General features: G+C 39.5%; 1 protein-coding gene across 1 annotated transcript in view; it reads left to right on the top strand.

The window, feature by feature from the left end:
* Positions 1 to 25315, top strand: part of LOC126456574 (voltage-dependent T-type calcium channel subunit alpha-1G) — a 795987-nt gene that overhangs the window by 701981 nt on the left and 68691 nt on the right. Inside the window, exons 29-31 of the mRNA XM_050092321.1 lie at positions 6561 to 6722; positions 9881 to 10099; positions 11149 to 11341. Coding sequence (XP_049948278.1) covers positions 6561 to 6722; positions 9881 to 10099; positions 11149 to 11341 — 574 coding nt within the window. The remainder of the gene's footprint in view (positions 1 to 6560; positions 6723 to 9880; positions 10100 to 11148; positions 11342 to 25315) is intronic.

The following is a 25315-nucleotide window of genomic DNA, read 5'->3' as shown; positions in this document are numbered from 1 at the left end:
TCTAGGCTGTGTGGTCATCACTTACGCAGGTTGGAGCCCTGGGTGACAGTAGCTACCAACATGGTGGACTAAGTACAGTGAAAGAGAACTAAGGTGAACCTCACTGGCCCCAACAGTCTCATCAAAGCAAACAGGTCATTTTAACGCAGAAGGTTATAATCCAAGTATGTTTTCCTCATTAGGTACATATCAAGATGGAAACTGACCTGTCAAACAAGGACAGAGATGTATACCTCAATTCGTAGTCTGTATCAGGCCTGTTGGTGAATCCTTCCTAAATATTGAGCCATTATTTTTTGTAGAGGAAATCAAAGACAAGTATAGTGAGGTCTCTTCGATAAAAAATGTGGAATGGATCTGTACTGATCAAAACATCCATCTCCGCATTGTCAAGGGCATTGTTAAGCTGCAAGGAACTTGGTGAAGTTCTTCTCACAGTTATCCCTCAAGGGTCCTAAACATGATTAATAATATGACCTTCCACAGGGACCTTGTGCTTCGAATATATGAGGAATTATGTGCTAATTTGGACTGACATTGTGTCCATTTTATCCTCCAATCCAGTAAGAGTCTGAAGATAATAAAGTAAACACCAGAATATTTATCTTTGGATTTGAGTATGACGTACTACTCTTTTTTTTTTTTTTTTCCCCCCCCCCCACTTTCGTTCATTACATCTGCTTGGTGCGGACGTCGTAAGACACCCATTTAAGTTTGTTGTTGATCGATGAACTCAGTATTTTTATTACAGAGGGCAGCTTACACTCTGACCGAACATGCTGATCTATCGTGCCAGCCGGATAATGCTAAGTCTATGTGATGCCAAACCTTATTATCACACCCACCATGAGGTGCTTCGAATATATGAAATTTGCCCACATGTAGTCTACATCTGCAAATCAACACATTTGTTGTGACTGCAGATAGTCGCTGCATGGGGATGCCCTCTAACTGCCTTACTGCACCAATTGCCGAGAGGGTCACTGGACACCAACCTGCCACATTGTAAGGAGGGAATGTGAGCTCCAAGACTTCAATATCTTTGATCCTTTAACATACTGGGAAGTAAGGAACAAGTATAAGTGCCTTTTTCAAGTCCAGAAGACAGCTTCTTGTCAATGGGTCCTGGTGCCCACATTAATTAATCCATCGACACCTCCCACCCCCCACCCCCCACCCCCAAATCTCCACCCCCACCCCACTCTTACCCCCACCCCACTCTTACTTCTACATCTGCACTTGAAATCCTGGCCCCCTCAACTTGTTTAATAAAGACTCCTACCTGGTTTACATCCATTAGTGGAGTGTTACTACCTCCGGGTCCTACTGCCCAACCACCATGACCCCACACTGTAGTAAGAGCCAGCAGCTGCAAGAGACATGGACATCAGGCTACAGAACTGTCTACCTCTCACCTGGACCAGACTCTTATCTGGATACTTCTCCCATCAGATATTAATCCCATAAGGATAAGAAGAAGAAGGAGGTGAAAAAGGAGAAAAACCCTAAGGTGAAGGCAGACCTGGTAGCCCCACCTGCCCCAGGTCACCCCTCCACTACTATCAAAATCATGTAGGTAGATGACTACCAGAAAGTGTTGCTAACCCAAACTGTATTATTATTAACACTTCTATCCTTTCTGCACTGCCACAGGATGCACACAGTAACCTAGTCTAGTGGAATTTTATCAGCTGTTTTCATCACCATGCAAAACAGAAAATTTGTCCTTGATCTATTCAGCATTTTGCATAGCTCTGCTGGAAACCTGATTTCCTACAACATGTTCACCCATTTTACGTAATTATCTAGCCTATTGTAAGAACAGAGTTGGGCCTAAATGAACTCCTGGCAGTGTATATATAATAGTCATAGAGACTAGCCCTAGTGTTCAAAAACCACTTAATACCAACAATGGCACTACATACATATGAACGAATATAGAATTCATTATTTGCAACAGCTCTCCCCCCCCCCCCCCCCCCAAGCTCTCCCCTAAGTGAAGATCTCCTAGTTACTCCACCCTCTCTTTTACTGGTGATATTAATGCTCATAAGCCTTTATGAGGGAGCTGTAAGACCACTAAACTTGGTTATTTATTAGAGTTGGTGTTTTTGATTCTTGACTTTTGTATACCAAATAATGACTCGTCCACTCTAATACAGCGCACAGAGCCTATTCAGCCATTGACCCAATAGTCTGTAGCCCTGGTCTACACCCTTTTCATCAAAGGAAGATTCACGATGACCTGTTTGATAGCGATCACTATGTGGTCACTTTATCCCTCCCTTCCTGATTCTCAATGGGACAGTACCTGCAATGGGGTTTTAAGAATGCTGGCAAGCACAGTTTTAGTTTTTCCCTAATGTTCGTTACATCTCCCCAAGGGGCTATGGAAGAGACCCTCAGACATACAGCAACCAAGATCTTACTCTCAGCAGAACTGGTGATACTACTTTTTCAAGATCCTACTCTCTGAGGCCAGTTCTGTGGTAGGTACAGGAAATTTCTGCAGTCATTAAATGCTGCAGAAGGGTACTCCAAGTGCCATTCATTGAAAGATTCTTTTATCACCTTTAAAAGTCTCAAAGCCAGAGCTGACTACCTTCTTTTTTTCGTAGCATAGCCTTCAAAACAAATTGTGACACGGCCATGTGCACCCACATGGCACCCTCCTTTGCCAACCTGTTTATGAGTCGTGGATAAGGAGGATGTTTGTGTGTAGGTAGGTGGCTTCAACAGTGATGAGTAGGAATCCAGGTGGTAAAGGGGTTGGGAGTTGGTGAAGGAAGTATTTCTTGACTTAATATCTGTGTGCATGTAGCCAACCAACAAAATATGGCAGCACATATAGTACTTGGAGGAGCTACTGTGGTGACCATCCCTGTCTTAAGTCCAGGTTCCTGGCAGTGAGGAGCTTCCCACTGGCTGTCATGTTATGGGTTCAAGTCAAATAAAGTTTATTAAATTTTGACAAGACTCAGTACATGCAGTTTAGAATTCATTATGTAGTTAAATTTTTAGGACTACAGGTAACCACATACTCAAATGAAAAATCCACACTGTAAACTTAATGAAGTGCCTTGAGCTACAGTTGCAGTGTACAAACCTGCGAATTTTCATTTTGGTTCATCTTCCCCTTCTGAATGTTTCTCTTTTTCATCAGGCAGTGTATTTAATTTTAATCAATTTAGATGGAACCAGGTATCTAATTTTTCTAGGTCATCTACAGTCCTCCCCCCGGTAGCTGATTGTCAGTGTGACAGAATTTCAATCCTAAGGGCCAGGGTTCAATTCCCAGCTGGGTCAGAGATTTTCTCTGCTCTGGGACTGGGTGTTGGATTGTTGTAATTATCATCCCCATTGACGTGCAAGTCGCCGAAGTGGCATCAAATCAAAAGACTTGCACGCGACGAATGGTCTACCCGACGGGAGGCCCTAGTCATACGACATTTACATTTATTTTTAGGTCATCTACAGTATTTCTGGGAGGTTTGTCTGCCTTACTATTTTCATTCAGCACTAATGTATCATTGTGAATAGTACAGAATCGAAATTTTACATTTAGTGGTAGGTCATTTATGTGAAAAATGAATAGAATTGGCCTTAATACAGAGTCTTCTGGAACTCTATTTACAAAGTTCTTCTGTTGTGAGGAACATTTTCTATTACCTGAGGAGATGAGATCCCCTTGTTTTCTTTTTGTCAGGTATGACTTAAACCATCTTGAAATGCAACCCTCAATTCCATATTTTTCCAATTTGTGCAGAAGTGAACAGCTGTGTGTGCTGTTGAAGGCTTTTAATAAGGCACAGAAAGTTCCTGCAGGTCTCTAAGACTTATCTATATATGAACAAATTCTTTCCACAAAATCTTGAATAATACAACCTGTGCTTTTGCATTTTTGGAAATTGATATTCTGAGTACGCATTAAATTTTTCGTGAAATTTATAACCTGTATTGCAGAAAGTTTTTCAAAGATTTTAGAAAACATTAGATCAATAGAGATGGAGTGGTGGTGTCCCATATCTTCTGTGAAGACTTTTTTAAGTTATTTATTTATTTATTGGCTCAAAGACAGCTTTCAAGCTGCTTAAGATGTAATCCACAGTTAGATACATGTGATTTGTTTTAACTACTTAAATATAGGTTGCATTGGCCCACACATAGTTGCATAATTACATCACAGAATTTTTCAATGCATCTGGGAAGTATCACATTTTCAAATAACTGATTTGTAATTATGGATAATAATCGCATTATTGTACGGTATGTCCCAGGAGGAAGGTCAGTATTCAGGTGTATGAGAGGAATGGAACTAAAAAAGTTGAGTAAATGTGGGCTTTAAAATGCATATCTTAAGAGCTGTGAGCACTTCTTCGTCTTCAATACTGTGAAACGAACCCCTTCTGTTGCAAGTTCTTTGCTTTCCTCATTTTGAGAGGTTGTAGTAGGGACCGAACCCAGAAAAAAATTCCAGTAGACATAGGCACTAAAGTGCATACCTTAAGAACTATGAGCACCTGTTCATCATTGCTACTGCGAGACATCTCTTCTACAGAACAAGTGCCCAGTCTTTAGGTACGCACTTTGGGTGGAAAGCAAAGTGCCCGCAGTACAAGAAATTTGTTTAATAGTGTCAAAGATGAAGCAGTGCTCACAGCTCTTAAGACATACATTTTAGAGACCATGTTTAGTAGACTTTTTTGCTTTGATTGGTCATTTCTGTCATATCCCTGTCCTGGGACACCATGTAATGGAAGGACCTGGTCAATATTTCATCCAATATTACAGAGTTATTATTTTTTGAGTGTCTTTGTCTGTTACTTCGCCAAATTTACTAAAACATCTAGTCACATTTTTATTGGGAATGAATAAATGTTCATTTTCTAGATAATCCTACATTGACATCATATTTTGCTACAGTTATAAAGAAATTATTGAAATATTGTGGTATATGAGCAGGATTTAAAGAGACTGTTGGCTTTATTTGCAAACTTCATTTGACATTTTTAATAAATTTATTATTTGTCATTTCTTTCCCTGTCTTACAACATTCTTAAATATTTTTATAGTTTTCGACATAATTTATAAATTTGGACTTCATTGTATTTCAGTTCTGCATATAGTTCCATGTATTCGTCGCTAGATTTCTTAGGCCAGCAGTAATCCATTTCAATTTATTAGCTGCCTTTCTATGGTAGTCTAGTGGTGGAAATGTTTCTTTGTGGAGTAGTGGAAAACTCTGTAAAAAATTCCAAAAATTTCCACATAGTGAAGATTAATTTGTACTGGTCAATGAATCTCATTTAATCTGCAACAAAAAATTTAAACAATGAAAAATCCAGGATACGATAATAACAGTATGAAATGATAAATAGCTCCTTGCCACATAAAGGGAATATTGTGTGTGGTTGACTGGCACAATGGAAAAGACTGCTAGATATCACTTAGCTGTTGGACTAAGTCCTTCCTCAGAAATAGACAGCAAAACTCACAAATATTCACACATGCACAAATCACACACACATTGTACTAAGGTCTGACTGCAACATTCCAGCCCTACACACACCGTGTGTCTTGACAGTGCACCTGCACAGTCCTTTGACATTCTGTACTTGTCCCCCCTTGCATCCCCCCCACCCCCCTCCCTGCACATCTTCCCAATATCTCACCTAGCAGCCCATTGTCTTGCCTCCATCACCTGCCTGTATGCACCCACAGGCAGCACTGTCATTTTCCTCCACTCCTATCCTGCTATCCCTCCCTGCTCCACAACTCCTCTGTACCCCACTACCCATCCCACCAAAGATCAGTGCTCATCTCAAATGCATTTGCTGTTGGGCCTTAGTGCCTGGAGATGGCAGTGGCTATGTGTGTGTGAGTTGTGCTTGTGTGAGAGTGTGAGAGTTTTGTTACTGGTGTCTGATGAAGAAATTAGTCCAATAGCTGAGTGATATCCAGCAGTGCTGTCTGCCACTCGCTGCCTCCTCTACTTGATGAGTAGCTATGTACACTTTCATATTGTTATTACATAACAAATTCATGTTTTCCTGACTGAATTTTCTTGTGGAAATGTTTTCCTGATATTCTGGATGTTTACTACACCAAATCAACCAGTAAAGAAGAATGATTTGAAATTTCTGGATTGAAACTGAACTTAGCAGTGTTGTCAAATACATAATTTGCGAAAATATTGTCTAAGGTCTACACACAACTGACTTACCATTTGTCCTAGTAAAACTGGTGAAATTTAGGATGAAACCAGAGTCCTGCATCAGATCAGTTTCTTTTAAGTTTCCCAAAAAGACACTGTAGTTTGGCTAAAAATGATTTAGTTACTTCAGCATCTGGAATCCTGTTTACAGAGTTAGTTGCCCTAATTCTACACAGCACTTCCAATATAAATTCTTCATTCAGAGTGCTAAAAAATGAAAATATTTGTTTCCAAATACTATCATTGTCTGTGATAAATTACTGAATTCATATTACGTAGATAATATGTCTGTGGCATTTTTTGTTGCTAGATATACAGAATGATGATAGAATTACATATTCCACAGGTTTTTCGGCTGCTGCGTTCCCTTCGCCCGTTGCGTGTTATCAACCGTGCCCCAGGACTTAAACTTGTTGTACAAACACTTTTGTCTTCACTACGTCCCATTGGAAATATTGTGCTTATATGCTGCACATTCTTCATTATTTTTGGTATTTTAGGAGTGCAGGTTAGTACCCATGATTTTTCCATAAATATTCTAAGTAGTACAGTTAGATGAAAGACAGAATTATGCAACTTGCAAATAGATCAAAAGAATAATTAACAAATGTTTATTTTATGCGCTGGATTCACTAATCATTTTCAGGAATAGTGAAAGCAGAACAGCAAGAACATCCACTGTTCTTGGGTTAACTGTACAAATTGATGTATATTCCCTATGTTTCACTGCATCAACAGGGAGATTTAAAAAATAATTTTATTCCTTATCCAATAATTTAAAAAGGAGTTACTTCAAACAAATCAAAGCCAAAAATTGCAATGTCAGATGGTATCAAGTGATTTGCTGACCATTTTAATTTGGAATCTACATCAATATATAAGTTTGATTTCAATCATATTCTCATAATTTAAGAAAAATCCTAGATAATTGTGCAATCATTAATTAAATAACACTGAAAGGACAAAGGTTCACATACCACAACATATTAATTTACTTATAATGTGAGGTCACTTCCTACTTTTCTTTTTCTGCTGAAGTGGATTTGGATGCAGATGGTGTATGTTGTCTTTATCCAGATTTTTTTTTTGTCATTGACCACATACAGTAGGATAGGCTTTCTGTGTTGGCAAGTTACAGTTACAGTCAAAGTATTAAAATTTATGTTCACACTGCATGTACCCATAAAGTATCATGCATACAGTTGTAATCTTAATTCACAGCAAAAGGCAAAGTTCAATTTTCATACATCAAAATAAATTCCAAATGAAAACAAGATAATTTACGCATTGTCATACCACATATTAATATTAATAAAAACAACCAAAGAAAGTAAAAGTAATGACTATAATAGAAAGAATGTGTTTTAAAAAGTATTTTGTAAGATACTGCCTCATGTAATATCCCTCTTTTCATAGAAATCATCATTTTGGATGAAATTAAATGTCTCCTTTTATAAGTCCATGGCTTGAACTGAGAGGCACAGGAAGAGAAACAGATTTCTCAGTCATATTAAACCCTGGAAACAGATTTCTCAGTCATATTAACCCTCAAGTGGGTGCACCTATATGTAAAGTACGCCAAGCACAAATAACTTTATCTTGTACCATTCCATTGTAGTTTTACAGTTGTGAGACTATACCTACTCTGCCATTATTGCTTCAGCTAACACAGTGATATCTTATGTTTTCATGGGTCCAATTGAGCTGCAGTAATGTAAAACAAACAGTGAACTAGGTGAGAAAAAAATTATGATCTGTTAAAGAAAATTATCCAGATTCCAAGATAGCAACTCAGTTGCACAGTGAGACAGTTGTCTACAAGATAATTTGTGACTATTTGGCTGGAAACTGATGCAACTGCACTGTTTAATGCTTTGAGTAGGTTGTTACTGGGTGTAACACTCATAAATGGCAACAGAGTGATACAGTGAAAGTTTATTTTATTATTGTTTAATTGAACAGCAATTTAGCTCATATATTATAAATGTACACTCCTGGAAATGGAAAAAAGAACACATTGACACCGGTGTGTCAGACCCACCATACTTGCTCCGGACACTGCGAGAGGGCTGTACAAGCAATGATCACACGCACTGCACAGCGGACACACCAGGAACCGCGGTGTTGGCCGTCGAATGGCGCTAGGTGCGCAGCATTTGTGCACCGCCGCCGTCAGTGTCAGCCAGTTTGCCATGGCATACGAAGCTCCATCGCAGTCTTTAACACTGGTAGCATGCCGCGACAGCGTGGACGTGAACCGTATGTGCAGTTGACGGACTTTGAGCGAGGGCGTATAGTGGGCATGCGGGAGGCCGGGTGGATGTACCGCCGAATTGCTCAACACGTGGGGCGTGAGGTCTCCACAGTACATCGATGTTGTCGCCAGTGGTCGGCGGAAGGTGCACATGCCCGTCGTCCTGGGACTGGACCGCAGCGACGCACGGATGCATGCCAAGACTGTAGGATCCTACGCAGTGCCGTAGGGGACCGCACCGCCACTTCCCAGCAAATTAGGGACACTGTTGCTCCTGGGGTATCGGTGAGGACCATTCGCAACCGTCTCCATGAAGCTGGGCTACGGTCCCGCACACCGTTAGGCCGTCTTCCGCTCACGCCCCAACATCGTGCAGCCCGCCTCCAGTGGTGTCGCGACAGGCGTGAATGGAGGGACGAATGGAGACGTGTCGTCTTCAGCGATGAGAGTCGCTTCTGCCTTGGTGCCAATGATGGTCGTATGCGTGTTTGGCGCCGTACAGGTGAGCGCCACAATCAGGACTGCATACGACCGAGGCACACAGGGCCAACACCCGGCATCATGGTGTGGGGAGCGATCTCCTACACTGGCCGTACACCACTGGTGATCGTCGAGGGGACACTGAATAGTGCACGGTACATCCAAACCGTCATCGAACCCATCGTTCTACCATTCCTAGACCGGCAAGGGTACTTGCTGTTCCAACAGGACAATGCACGTTCGCATGTATCCCGTGCCACCCAACATGCTCTAGAAGGTGTAAGTCAACTACCCTGGCCAGCAAGATCTCCGGATCTGTCCCCCATTGAGCATGTTTGGGACTGGATGAAGCGTCGTCTCACGCGGTCTGCACGTCCAGCACGAACGCTGGTCCAACTGAGGCGCCAGGTGGAAATGGCATGGCAAGCCGTTCCACAGGACTACATCCAGCATCTCTACGATCGTCTCCATGGGAGAATAGCAGCCTGCATTGCTGCGAAAGGTGGATATACACTGTACTAGTGCCGACATTGTGCATGCTCTGTTGCCTGTGTCTACGTGCCTGTGGTTCTGTCAGTGTGATCATGTGATGTATCTGACCCCAGGAATGTGTCAATAAAGTTTCCCCTTCCTGGGACAATGAATTCACGGTGTTCTTATTTCAATTTCCAGGAGTGTATTTTATTGTTGTTTAATTAAACTAACATTATGCCATGAATTTGCTCATACACGTTTACCTTAGTAACGTAAAGACAACTATTCTCTACCTGTGTATAAAGTAAGCTGCACGTCCGCTCGTGTTATGAAAATGAGCGCACCTGCTTGAGGGTTAATTATATGATTATTAAAAAAATTTCTGTGCCCATTCAATTATTTTTTGTTTTATTGTGTATCAGTTCTGTATGCTTGACCTTACACTGCAAAATTTTCAGTTATTTAAAGGTACATTTTACTACTGTGAGGGGGCGGATATAAAGAATGTTCGCAACAAAACAGACTGCCTGAAGGACAAAAACAATAGATGGGTTAACCGTAAATACAATTTTGATGACTTGGGAAAGGCACTCATGTCTCTGTTTGTCCTCTCATCAAGAGATGGATGGGTAAACATCATGTACACTGGTCTTGATGCTGTGGGAGTAGATCAACAAGTAAGTGTTGCCCACACATATTAAATGTAGATTTATTTTTAAAGAATATATAAACTGTAGTATAGATGTCCTCAAATAAGGCATATGTTCATGATAACTTACTGTTAATTATTAAGTGTGTTTAAAAATAGACTAAAGAATTATAATGCAAACTTAATCAATATCCTCACAAAATTCAAGCAAAGCAAGCTCCCCTATTGTGAACACATGGCCCTCAGTAAATATATATAGCTTTCTCCATAGGCGTATTTACTAATATTAGTTTTTAGTAATGGTACAAAACTTTTGTATTATTTGTTACTAAGTATGTTGTATAGTAAAAGTCAAACATCAATATTAATAATCTTTGTGAAAAAATATGTATGTTTGTTCACCAGTCGCTAAAACATCTACAGTTTCAATAAGACTAGCAGACGCACAAATTTATATTTAATTCAAAGCAGACCCTCTCCCTTACATATCTTATCAGTCCACTTAATTTTCGGTGTATTTCTGTAAACTACACATCAGGAATTTTGATTCTTTTCTGGTTTCTGACAGTCCATGATTTACTTCTGTACAATGCTGTACTCCAGATCTACATTCAGAGAAATTTCCTCCTTAATTTAAGGCCTGTATGTGGTACCAATGCACCTCACAATATTATGAAAAGGATAGATTGCTACTCACAATGTAGTGGAGATGTTGACTCGCAGACAGGCACAATGTGTGTGTATATGTATGTGTGTGTGTGTGTGTGTGTGTGAGAGAGAGAGAGAGAGAGAGAGAGAGAGAGAGAGAGAGAGAGAGAGAGAGAGAGAGAGATATGTACTTGCTTGTCTGAATGAATGTATGTGTGTTTTTTGTTCTGGCGAAGGCTTTGGCCAAAAGCACCTGTCTGCAACTTATCGTGTCATCTTCACGGCAAGTAGCAATCTGTCTTTTCCTTATATTGTTAATTGAATACAGGAATGTTAACCTGTAAGGGAATGCATGTTATAAATAATGCAGCACTTTAGTAAACTGACCCATAATGTCTTATACTTTGTTTTTCTTGTGGTTTTTTTCAGCCAATTGAAAACTATTCAGAATGGCGACTACTCTATTTCATCGCATTTATCTTGCTTGTTGGATTCTTTGTCCTTAACATGTTTGTTGGTGTTGTGGTGGAAAACTTCCATAGATGTAGAGAAGAGCAAGAGAAAGAAGAGCGTGTTAGGAGAGCAGCTAAAAGAGCAAAACAAATGGAGAAGAAAAGGAGAAGTAAGTTTTTGAACTTAAGTGTTCATGTATTATATTTTTCATCTTTTCATGGAAGCATTAAAATTACAATGGGAGAACTACAAACTGTTGAAAAATTATTTGCATGTACATTTGATGTTGGCTTGGTTAAATCATTTTCCGTGAATCAACATGTAAGGAAACTTGTTATTTTGTAGTGAGCTGCAATGTGCTCATTACTGTTACAAAAATAATTAGTTTGAGTACGCCTGTAAGGAGATTGACAAATCACGCTGAATTTGTAGTAAAACTCACTAACCCACTGCGAACATGGTAAACGACTAACCTATCACTTTAAAAGTGTTGGAAACAAACACAAACAACAATACTGAGGCAAAAAACTTGGCCATAAATCTATCAGCTGTCTAAAGCATTTTTACTACACCACTGTATATTTTGAATTCATAGCTTCACCCTCAGCAGTTGATCAAACTTTAGCTACAGAACTGGCATAGTAAAAATGCTATAAAGATAAGAGATAGATTTTATTATTAAGTTTTTGCCAAGAACAAAAACTATAGCTACCATGGAAAAAAGAACTATACTGAACCTTATTTTTGCGTGGATCACAAGAAAAATAACACTGCATTTTCCATTTCCCATTCTGCATCCACCTATGCAGATGAAATTCCATAATTAGTGCAAATTAAATTGCTTCAGTTTCACTCTATATTTCAACAAGGCAAGAAATATTATTAATGATATGCTAAAACTATGTATCAGAAATCGATTTACTAGTACTGCTTCTGTAGCTATGGTAGCTTTCCAGGAGACAATGTCAAAGTTATTCATAAAGTGATACTTAAATTTCCATTCTTTAGGACATACTGCTGCTAATTTTACATGAGAACTAAACTTTTTTTTTAAAATTTAATCTTGCTTACATGTGGACTTTTGGAAACAAAATTCACTGATGTTGGTTGATCTGTGGCACATAGACACATGACATAGCACAGGTACTCAATTAGCTTTCAAGCTACTGCTCTTTTTCTTGTATAAGCAACTACACATAGTATCACAAGCAGATACCTAAACACATTCACTCTTTGTCATGGTAACACTCTACATCTACATGTATATTCCGCAAGCCACCTGATGGTGTGTGGCGGATGGTACTTTGAGTACCTCTATCGGTTTTCCTTTCTATTCCAGTCATGTATTGTTTGTGGAAATAGAAATACATTTTGAAATCAAGTAAGTGGTTTTAAAACTGTAATAAGCTTGAAACTATTCCTTCTGCTGGTTTTGTCATTAGTGACTGTAAAACTATAAGGGTGTTTCTAAATTTTTGTAACATATGACCAAGAGAGGCAGGCAGGGTGGCTCATAGGACTAAAATATAACAGAATGTTACTGTGAAAATGAATTCTACAAAATTTTGGTAGAGAAACACAGGCATTGCATAAAACATAGTACCATGTATTGGAATTGGAATTACTATATTCTTCTTGAAGTCTGAGGGTATTTCGCCTGTGTCATACATCTTGCTCACCAGATGGTAGAGTTTTGTGAGGACTGGTTCTCCCAAGGCTGTCAGTAGTTCTAATGGAATGCTGTCTACTCCCGGGGCTTTGTTTCAACTCAGGTCTTCCAGTGCTCTGTCAAACTCTTCACGCAGTATCATATCTCCTATTTCATCCTCATCTACATCCTCTTCCATTTCCAAAATATTGTCCTCAAGTACATCGCCACTGTATAGACCCTCTATATACTCCTGTCACCTTTCTGCTTTCCCTTCTTTGCTTAGAACTGGGTTTCCATCTGAGCTCTTGATATTCATGCAAGTGGTTCTCTTTTCTCCAAAGGTCTCTTTAATTTTCTTGCAGGCAGTATCTATCTTACCCCTAGTGAGATAAGCCTCTACATCCTTACATTTGTCCTCTAGCCATCCCTGCTTAGCTATTTTGCACTTCCTGTCGATCTCATTTTTGAGACTTTTGTATTCCTTTTTGCCTGCTTCATTTACTGCATTTTTATATTTTCTCCCTTCATCAATTAAATTCAATATTTCTTCTGTTACCCAAGGATTTCTTTTAGCCCTCGTCTTTTTACCTACTTGATCCTCTGCTGCCTTCACTACTTCATCCCTCAAAGCTACCCATTCTTCTTCTACTGTATTTCTTTCCCCCATTCTTGTCAGTTGTTCCCTTGTGCTCTCCCTGAAACTCTCTACAACCTCTGGTTCTTTCAGTTTATCCAGGTCCAATCTCCTTAAATTCTCACCTTTTTGCAGTTTCTTCAGTTTTAATCTACAGTTCATAACCAACAGATTGTGGTCAGAGTCCACATCCGCCCCTGGAAATGTCTTACAATTTAAAACCTGGTTCCTAAATCTCTGTCTTACCATTATATAGTCTATCTGATACCTTTTAGTATCTCCAGGCTTCTTCCATGTATACAATCTTCTTTTATGATTCTTGAACCAAGTGTTAGCTACGATTAAGTTGTGTTCTGTGCAAAATTCTACCAGGTGCCTTCCTCTTTCGTTTCTTACCCCCAATCCATATTCACCTACTACGTTTCCTTCTCTCCTTTTTCCTACTGATGAATTCCAGTCACCCATGACTATTAAATTTTCGTCTCCCTTCACTGTCTGAATAATTTCTTTTATTTGATCATACATTTCTTCAATTTCTTTGTCATCTGCAGAGCTAGTTGGCATATAAACTTGTACTACTGTGGTAGGCGTGGGCTTTGTATCTATCTTGGCCACTATAATGCATTCACTATGCTGTGTGTAGTAGCTTACCCGCATTCCTATTTTCATATTCATTATTAAACCTACTCCTGCATTACCCCTATTTGATTTTGTATTTATAACCCTATATTCAGTTGACCATAAGTCTTGTTCGTCCTGCCACCGAACTTCACTAATTCCTACTATATCTAACTTTAACCTATCCATTTCCCTTTTCAAATTTTCTAACCTACCTGCCCGATTAAGGGATCTGACATTCTACGCTCCGATCTGTAGAACGCCAGTTTTCTTTCTGCTGGTAACGACATCTTCTTGAGTAGTCCCTGCCCGGAGATCCAAATGGGGGACTATTTTACCTCCAGAATATTTTACCCAAGAGGACGCCATCATCATTTAACCATACAGTAAAGCTGCATGCCCTCGGGAAACATTACAGCTGTAGTTTCCCCTTGCTTTCAGCCATTCGCAGTACCAGCACAGCAAGGCCGTTTTGGTTAGTGTTACAAGGCCAGATCAGTCAATCATCCAGACTGTTGCCACTGCAACTGCTGAAAAGGCTGCTGCCCCTCTTCAGGAACCACACGTTTGTCAGGCCTCTCAACAGATACCCCACTGTTGTGGTTGCACCTATGGTTCGGCTATCTGTATCGCTGAGGCACGCAAGCCTCCCCACCAACGGCAAGGTCCATGGTTCATGGGGGGGTGGGGGGGGGACTTGAGACAATAACAACAGCAAAAAAATGGAAAGGCCCCAGGCCCAAACAGCATCTGTATCGAACACCTAAAGGTATCACTTCATGTCATGCAAGACTACTGGGTAGAACTATTCAACGAATGCATCCACTCCGGGAAAATACCAGAGCAATGGAGGTCATCATTAATCAAGGTGATGTTCAAAGGGAAAGGAGACCCCTGCAGTCCTGACTCATACCAAGGTATAGGACTCAAAAATCAAGATATTCATGCAAATCTTAACAAACAGACTCACAAAAATGATAGACTCACAAATACCAGAGAATCAATTTGGCTTTCGAAAAGGAAGAAGCATGCTGCATGCCGTAAGCTACCTAATGGAGCAATCACAAGATACACTCAGACATCCAAGAAAGAAATACTTTGTAGTCTTCGTGGACTACTGTAAAGCCTTTGACCTCATCAACAGAGTGAACTAGTCCAAACACTCAGTCATCTGATAGGAGCCACACGCCCATTGGCAACCACAATCTCAAATATCCTCAGATACATACATATCCAAGTATCAAACAGCATAGCAATATCCAAGGACATAATCCAGACAAATGGAGTTCTACAAAGAGACCCAATTTGTCCAACGTTATTCAACATCATGACCGCAGACATCACACACAAAATCAGAGACACTTCAGCATCACTTCTTCTCTATGCGGACGACATGGCAATAGGCTCAGGAAATGTAGAAGAGCTCAAAGGTGTCCCAACAGGCTCACATCATGGGCAGAAAGAAATTGATTGCAAATAAACCACAGCAAAACCAAACAGATGACTTTTTAGGAAAGGAGGGAAACACGCTTCCAGAAATACAATGACCCTGCACAGTAAACCTTTAGAGGTAGTGACAAAATTCAAGTATCTTGGAGTCACCCTGCAAACCACCTTGTCATCCTTCAGTAACTATGCCATAAAAGCCATCTACCACATCCTACAGACTCAACAAATATCACTGGATACAGCAATGTTACTGTTCAAGACAGCCATTTCCCCATATGGGAAAAACTCACCCCAAGCGACCTGATAACAATAGAAAATGAAGAGGATTCTAGGCATCGAGAAGTCAGCATCGTCAAGGCTAAGATATGCATTAACCAAGGAAACTACTTCATCAATGACATCAAAATGCAGTATTGGCTGCCAAATACCAAGCTCTACGAGAAAGCACGTCAAACCCTCACCAGGAAGTGCAGAGCCATCTGGCCTGATTTCTACTCCACAGACTACTCCATGACAGACAAATGGAAACAAGCAAACTACAAGCTACATCACACATGGATTTCACCATAGACTCTGCCAAAACAAGAGATTTCACCAGCCGAATGAAGACTGTGTTTGTGATTTGTGTAAGAAACATTGTGAGAGATACCACGCTCAAAACTGTAAAATGAGGAAAGTGTCGATTATAAAACTGGCTCTGGAATAACTATTCATTTGTAATTTGTGATTTCTCTTTGCACATTGTGCACTTTTCAATTAATAATAATAAAGAGATGGAAAAGTTATAAATTCTGGAAGGTAGTTGACAGTGACTGTATTATAGAAAGAGCGAATGAGGCAATGGCAGTGTGAGACAGAAAGAGGATCACAGTGGCAGCGGAAAATGTTGACAGTGACAGGACAGTGTTAGGAAAAGAGTGAAGAATAAGAATAAGAATCTTTATTAGCCGTTCAGTATTTTCTTATACAATGGGCTTTGTCAGTAAGTTCAATTACAGTATAAAGATGGTAATATTCTCATAACAATGTGTATATAAATCATATGAAATTTAGTGTAGTACAATAGCACACAATTGGAAATTTATATATTATTAATTTTACAATAAAAAGGAAAACATTATGTAGATTTATATTAAGCAGGGAGTATTCATGTTGATGTCACTATGTCATTATCATATACATGTTGATAACACTATGTCATTATCCTAAGCTATTGACACAAATTTAGGTCCTACAACAGGCAGCGGTACCTTTCTCTATGTTAAAACAGCAAATCTGCCATATTACAATCTTTAAATTCATCAACTGAGTAAAATGCTTTACCTTTGAGCCATTGACCCAATGTTGTCTTAAATTTACTTTTAGATACTGTTTGTACAATTTTAGGGAGCATATTAAACAGTTCGAGGCCTACATATGTATAACTATTATGCATCTTAGACAGTCTAGAGTATGGCAGATCAATTGTGTGGTTTCGCCTTGTATTGTGGGTGTGGACAGATGACCTAAGGGGATATTGAGCTATGTTTTCTTTTATGTGTAGTAAGCAATAATAGATGTACAAACAAGAAACTGTCATGAAACTTCCTGGCAGATCAAAACTGTGTGCCCGACCGAGACTCGAACTCGGGACCTTTGCCTTTCGCGGGCAAGTGCTCTACCATCTGAGCTACCGAAGCATGACTCACACCCGGTACTCACAGCTTTACATCTGCCAGTACCTCGTCTCCTACCTGCCAAACATTACAGAAGCTCTCCTGCAGGTACTGGCAGAAGTAAAGCTGTGAGTACCGGGCGTGAGTCGTGCTTCGGTAGCTCAGATGGTAGAGCACTTGCCCATGAAAGGCAAAGATCCCGAGTTCGAGTCTCGGTCGGGCACACAGTTTTAATCTGCCAGGAAGTTTCATATCAGCGCACACTCCGCTGCAGAGTGAAAAATCTCATTCTGGAAGAAACTGTCATGATGTTAAGTTTTTTGAAATGTTCCCTGCATGTATCCCTAGGAGATAAACCCACTATACATCGAAGAGCTTTTTTTTGCCATCTGAAAATTGATATTGAATTGGGAGAATTTCCCCAGAGCAGAATACCATATGAAAGATAGGGGTGGATATCAGCAAAATATGAATGCAGCAGTAAGTTTTGGCTGACATTACTCCTAAGCTTATAAAGTAGGAACATAGCATGTGCAAGTTTAGAACAGAGGTATGTGATATGTTTATCCCAGCTAAGTTTCTGGTCAATCATCATTCCTAGCAGTTTAACAGACTTATTTTATTTGTTTGATACCTTCAAATTAAAGAATATTTCCTCAGGTTTTGTTTCATTTATGAGTAGGGAGTTTGCACTAAACCAATGAACCGATTTTTCAAATATTATATTATTTTTTTCTCGTGCAGATTCAAGAGTCTGTCCTGAATTGTCAGTGGGAGAGGGAGAGGGATAAAGAGAAAAGAGAAGGAGAAAATGGAAGTGGGTGAGAGCCAGTGGTAATGAGAGACAGAGACTACGCCAGTGACAATCAGGAAGAGGGAAATAGTGACATGGAGAAGACACAGCAGCAGTGGGAAGGAATGAATGAGATAATAGCAATAAGAGGAGCACAAGGAAGACAGAAACAGTGAGAGGAGGCAGTAATAGCATTACAGAACAAAAGAGGCTGTGGCTTTGAGACAGGAGACAGTGACAGTTAGAGAGATAATGACATTGAGTTGGGCTGAATGACTGAGTGAGCACGGGCAAGTGGGAGTGGAGGGGTATGAGTGACTAGCAGCAATGGACTAGTGGGTGTGAGTGAGTTACAGTTGGGGGAGCTTGTGGGAGTGAGGGACGAGTTCCACATTAAAAAGAGTGCAAATATGTTTGCATGCCAGAATTTTTGGGAAAAATTTTACAGGTGCTAAGGCAGCTGATATTGCATTTTTCAATCATATTTGCCTTTTTGTGCTCCAATAGGAGCATTTTTTCATGGCTTTTAAATACCGTGGTGTGCAGAACTTAAACAACAAAAGTAACTTTCACCTGATGTGTCACTATCAAGGAACATAACTTGATGAAGCTTGGACTATACTTGATGAAACTTGGACTAAACAGTGAAAGAACTGCTGCAGTATAGTACAGACAGTAACTAAAAGAATTATCCAATTAGATGAACAGAAATGACAGTTTTATTCACAGGCAATAATTACACTGAAGTCACTGTGATTCATGATGGTCCCCTGAACATTACAAAAAAGGGCATATTTCTTAGCATAGTGTGTGATCACCGCAGATGGCAGTGCATGTTCTGCAACCTGCTCCCATGCTGACCACAAGGTTGGTACGTAGTTCTTCTGGTAGGCACTCCATCTCCTCCAGTGTAGTTGACAACTGCTGGATTGTCATTAGTGCATTTTAGCATGCTGCTAAATGCCTTCCCTATGTTTCACCTACATGCTCAATGGAATTTAACTTGGTGCAGGGGGGGAATAGGCAGGCTAATCCACTCTCCGAATATTCTCTCCTTCCGGGAGCTCCCCCAGCTACACTGTTCAATGCGATCACAGATTGTCATCCATAAAAATGAGGTCAGGGCCAAATGCTCCCCTGTAAAGGTGCACGTGGGGGAGGAGTACAGTTACAGAATTACATTAATCGTATTTGACAATGCTGGATGTACCCTTATTTGGTGAACGGTGGGAACACACAATGCACTCAGGAACATTGTTAGTAGTAAACAATATGCATCTAAAAAAGAGTGTTCTAGATACCAGGCTCCCATTACCTGAATACAACCAGTCTGCTTTGAGAAAAAAAAAGGTGGTGCAATACTTGTTGAATGTCTTTCATCTGTGTACATATAACAAAGTTGCAGTGTATCATGATGTGTAGTAAAGAGACGTATTGTGTACTGCTAATGGTGAAACTCTTTCGTTTACATTAGACCCTGATACTGTCATTTATTTCATCTATGTTTCACTGAATGAGTGTCTCATCAAGTCAGCCCTTACTGAATTGCTCAAAATAGCTCTCCTATCAATTTTTAACCAATGCATCTTCCCTATTTCTCTTCATTTGTTATAAATACCCACACCAGATATTAATATATCTAGATGAGTAATTACAAGACAACTGTTATCCAGTAGGAAAAAGATGAGTGTGAGTCATCAGTTATGGATAGGTGGGCAGAACTGTGGTGGTTCATGTGTAAACCATCAGTGCGTTATGTAGTTGCCCTTTGATTTGGAGTTTTCAGTGGATAATCAAAGGAACTGGGGAAGGCCATGGCTAAAGTTTCTAAACCCAATCAACGATACCACTAAGTTGGGAATAGGAACACCAATAACAGTAGAGAAATACTGATCACAGACATACTAAAATTAGAGTGTTGTTAACATCTCCACCAGAGATATTTAAGGTAATTAAACAACTGTTTGTTACAATCATTCATTCACTCAGTTGCAGATCATGTTCCAAAACAGCTGCCATTTTGAAAAGTGTCACTGCCCTTTCCCATACACTATTCAGCTGCTGTTTTTACCAATATTTTAAATTAATCATTTAAGTAACTTTACAGTGAAAAGAGGTTATTCTACATCACTTACATACGGCAAATTGCTCTTAAAACTACATATTTTTGCCTCATTGTGAGAGACAGATAGTTTGTTATGTTCCATAATAATTTACTTTATTTGACAGAGTTGTTTGTATCCCCTCCAGAGCTATCAAATGGTTAAAATGGTGATAGGCATCCAATTTTTGGCAGTTATAATGCCAGTTCCAAATGTGTCATAAAATTCTGAGGAAACACATTTTATCCCCAAATTGTTACAAAGGCAGATTTAATGTATTTCCACATTGCTTAATTTCTTACAGCGTTAAACTCATTTTTAATTTTTAATTTCACAATTTTATTAATTTCTCTTCTTTGTTTGAATAGTCTTAATTGTTTTTGAATAGGTACTAATAACATGCCACTTAAAATTCTAAGCTGAACTAGAATGAAAAGTAACGAGTATACTCACAAGCTTGTAAATTTTGTTGCTGTACATGAAGAGCAACTAAATAGTATGATTATAAAAGCAAGAGCTGTTTTCAGAGCTGCGATTTTTTTAACTGTCTAAAATGCTAATTTGCAACCTTTTTGGTGCAAAAAGTGTATGATAAGTACCTTTGGTAAACAACAAGTCACTGATTAGCTGTTTGTAAATGTAATCAACAGATCTGCATCTCTGTGCTGTTGTATGGTTGTACTCATCTACTCCCCAGAGAGTTTTCCTCAAGAGGTGAATAACAGAACATGATATGTGAACAAATGAAGTAAGGAAGGAAATGAGAAATGGTAATGGTAATAAGTATGATGTCTCAAGCTTGCACAGGAGAAGAAAATGTGTTGCACAGCAAACTCACTGTAATTGAAATATACATTTGTGAGCAACACCAAAAGTGTTAGAAAGCCATTCTAATCCAGAATTGCTCAGTCCCCATCCACAATGTATAAGCTCTCAATTGGTTTGAAACAGATTCAGTCTTCACTGGTTAGATTAGATTAGATTAGATTAGATTAATACTAGTTCCATGGATCATGAATACGATATTTCGTAATGATGTGGAACGAGTCGAATTTTCCAATACATGACATAATTAGATTAATTTAGCAACATACTTAAGTTAATATAACAACTTTATTTTTTTGTGTTTTTTGTTTTTCTTTATTTTTTTTATTTTTTTTTATTTTTTTAATATTTTTGTTTTTTTTTCTTTTTTTTCTTAATTTATATCTAAAAATTCCTCTATGGAGTAGAAGGAGTTGTCATTCAGAAATTCTTTTAATTTCTTCTTAAATACTTGTTGGTTATCTGTCAGACTTTTGATACTATTTGGTAAGTGACCAAAGACTTTAGTGCCAGTATAATTCACCCCTTTCTGTGCCAAAGTTAGATGTAATCTTGAATAGTGAAGATCGTCCTTTCTCCTAGTATTGTAGTTATGCACACTGCTATTACTTTTGAATTGGGTTTGGTTGTTAATAACAAATTTCATAAGAGAGTATATATACTGAGAAGCTACTGTGAATATCCCTAGATCCTTAAATAAATGTCTGCAGGATGATCTTGGGTGGACTCCAGCTATTATTCTGATTACACACTTTTGTGCAATAAATACTTTATTCCTCAGTGATGAATTACCCCAAAATATGATGCCATATGAAAGCAATGAGTGAAAATAGGCGTAGTAAGCTAATTTACTAAGATGTTTATCACCAAAATTTGCAATGACCCTTATTGCATAAGTAGCTGAACTCAAACGTTTCAGCAGATCATCAATGTGTTTCTTCCAATTTAATCTCTCATCAATGGACTGGGATATGAAATCATACCCGATTCATAACACATGAATAACTTCAATAGTGAGGCTTTAATTTACTGATTTATAAGCACTGAACCGTAATGCAACCCCTTTTTCCTCTTATAACTTAACTTACACTGTTCACTATGATGATGCAGAGGCAATGGAAAAAGCATGCGAAGTTCAGAAGAACACGAAATCCCGAAGATTGGCTAAAATTTACAGACGCACGAAATTTGGCACGGACTTCAATGCGAGATGCCTTTAATAGGTTCCACAACGAAACATTGTCTCGAAATTTGGTAGAAAATCCGAAGAAATTCTGGTCGTATGTAAAGCACACAAGCGGCAAGACGCAGTCAATACCTTCACTGCGCAGTGCCGATGGTACTGTTACCGACGACTGTGCCACTAAAGCGGAGTTATTGAACACAGTTTTCCGAAATTCCTTCACCAGGAAAGATGAATGGAATATTCCAGAATTTGAAACATGAACAGCTGCCAGCATGAGTTTCTTAGAAGTAGGTACCTTAGGGGTTGCGAAGCAACTCAAATCGCTTGATACGGGCAAGTCTTCAGGTCCAGATTGTATACCGATTAAGTTCCTTTCAGATTACGCTGATACAATAGCTCCCTACTTAGCACTCATATACAACCGCTCGCTCACCGATAGATATGTACCTACAGATTGGAAAATTGCGCAGGTCGCACCAGTGTTTAAGAAGGGTAGTAGGAGTAATCCATCTAACTACAGACCTATATCATTGACGTCGGTTTGCAGTAGGGTTTTGGAGCATATACTGTATTCAAACATTATGAATCACCTCAAAGGGAATGATCTATTGATACGTAATCAGCATGGTTTCAGAAAACATCGTTCTTGTGCAACGCAGCTAGCTCTTTATTCGCACGAAGTAATGGCCGCTATCGACAGGGGATCTCAAGTTGATTCCATATTTCTAGATTTCCGGAAAGCTTTTGACACCATTCCTCACAAGTGACTTCTAATCAAGCTGCAGGCCTATGGGGTACCATCTCAGTTGTGCGACTGGATTCGTGATTTCCTGTCAGGAAGGTCGCAGTTCATAGTAGTAGATGGCAAATCATCGAGTAAAGCTGAAGTGATATCAGGTGTTCCCCAGGGAAGCATCCTGGGACCTCTGCTGTTCCTGATCTATATGAATGACCTGGGTGACAATCTGAGCAGTTCTCTTAGGTTGTTCGCAGATGATGCTGTAATTTACCGTCTAGTAAGGTCATCCGAAGACCAGTATCAGTTGCAAAGCAATTTAGAAAAGATTGCTGTATGGTGTGGCAGGTGGCAGTTGACACTAAATAACGAAAAGTGTGAGGTGATCCACATGAGTTCCAAAAGAAATCCGTTGGAATTCAAGTACTCGATAAATAGTACAATTCTCAAGGCTGTCAATTCAACTAAGTACCTGGGTGTTAAAATTACGAACAACTTCAGTTGGAAAGACCACATAGATAATATTGTGGGGAAGGCGAGCCAAAGGTTGCATTTCATTGGCAGGACACTTAGAAGATGCAACAAGTCCACTAAAGAGACAGCTTACACTACACTCGTTCGTCCTCTGTTAGAATATTGCTGTGCGGTGTGGGATCCTTACCAGGTGGGATTGACGGAGGACATCGAAAGGGTGCAAAAAAGGGCAGCTCGTTTTGTATTATCACGTAGTAGGGGAGAGAGTGTGGCAGATATGATATGCGAATTGGGATGGAAGTCATTACAGCAAAGACGTTTTTCGTTGCGGCGAGATCTATTTCCGAAATTTCAGTCACCAACTTTCTCTTCTGAATGCGAAAATATTTTGTTGAGCCCAACCTACATAGGTAGGAATGATCATTAAAATAAAATAAGAGAAATCAGAGCTTGAACAGAAAGGTTTAGGTGTTTGTTTTTCCCGCGCGCTGTTCAGGAGTGGAATGGTAGAGAGATAGTATGATTGTGGTTCGACGAACCCTCTGCCAAGCACTTAAATGTGAATTGCAGAGTAGTCATGTAGATGTAGATGTAGATGCTTTGGTTATTGATATTTTGCATGTTCACACTGTTGTGGATTTAAAACTTAAGCAATGTGCAGGCAGCTCAATAACTGGTATGCTCCCTTCTGCCCACAGTGTGTGTGCGCTTGATGATACAATTTGAAGCACAAGCAATGTTGGTTCATAGCTGCCAATGCAAATTTATAAGCAAACTAAAGGTAATATTTATACTATTTACACACAACTGGTGCCTTGTTTACCTAACAGAGTTAGATAAAAGTTAAGTCTGAAGTGGAAGTGCAGATGTGTGAAATTGGGGGATGAATATTAGTAGGGACAAGATGTTTACATATTTTGGCAGGTCAGTAAAGTGGTTAGTATCATAGAGAATGATTTGTAGGTAATAGTCAGTTAAAGTAGAAACACATTCAGCAGGGAACCTGAAGTCAGTAGGATGATTTTGCTGTTATACAGGGTGTCCATAATTATAAAGTTTCAGTTTCAAAATGCTGTAGAAAGAGAATGACTGCCCAGAATAATGTCAAATTTGAACAGTGTACTATTGATGCAGAGGAAAAGGTGGCAGAACAAAAAGAAATTTAATTAAAATTTGATCAACAGATGGCGCTGTAAGTGTCAGAATATGCTCACAGGCACAGGGTTGTTCCCCAGTTTGTGTCTGTGACACCCAATGTGGCTTCCATGAAGGTTCACATGCTGTTGGTAAAGCTCTTTTACAGAAGCCATGCACCCGTAGCCCCGCAGAAGTTCCAGACACTCAAGGGCATGAAAAATGCATTGGTCCAATTTCTGCTAAAGGTCTGTGGAAAATGATGAAATTCAAAAATACGGGTTCTTTTGGACTACAATGTGGCAGAGGGAGGGAAGAGTTGATCCAACCTCTGTTGAAGATGTGACCACAGCATTGCAAGAGAGATTGAGCAGTGGTATGCAAACAAGCAGTGCACAAGCAACTGCCCAAACATTGGACATGCCTGCAGGCACATTGCATAAAATCCTATGAAACATCTTAATTTGCTATCCATACAAAATCACCCATGTTCATAAGTTGTTTCCTGCTGACTTGACAGCAAGACAAATGTTCACTCTAGAATTTCTGTCTTGCTTGGAAGTGGACAATGAAAGTCGATGGAACATTCTGTGGATAGACAAAGCCCATCTCCAAGGATATGTCAATACACAGAATTGCAGAATATGGGCAACAAACACACTCACACACACATCAGCCGGTACCACCTCATTCTGCAAAAGTAACTGTTTGGTGCAGGTTCATGACATGCTTTAACATAGGGCTGTATTTTTTCAAGGAGGTGAGTCATAGGGTCCTGTTACCTGTACAGCCACTGGTGAATGCTATAAGTGTCTTTTGTACACCACTGTCATTCCAACCCTTCTATAGCATGGATGTCTGAGGTCATTTTTATGCGAGATGGCAC

This window comes from Schistocerca serialis, chromosome 2, assembly GCF_023864345.2.
Source record: "Schistocerca serialis cubense isolate TAMUIC-IGC-003099 chromosome 2, iqSchSeri2.2, whole genome shotgun sequence".
In the NCBI taxonomy this organism is placed as follows: Eukaryota; Metazoa; Arthropoda; class Insecta; order Orthoptera; family Acrididae; genus Schistocerca; species Schistocerca serialis.
Note: the sequence above shows the minus strand (reverse complement) of the source record. Positions and strands in the feature narration are given on the sequence as shown.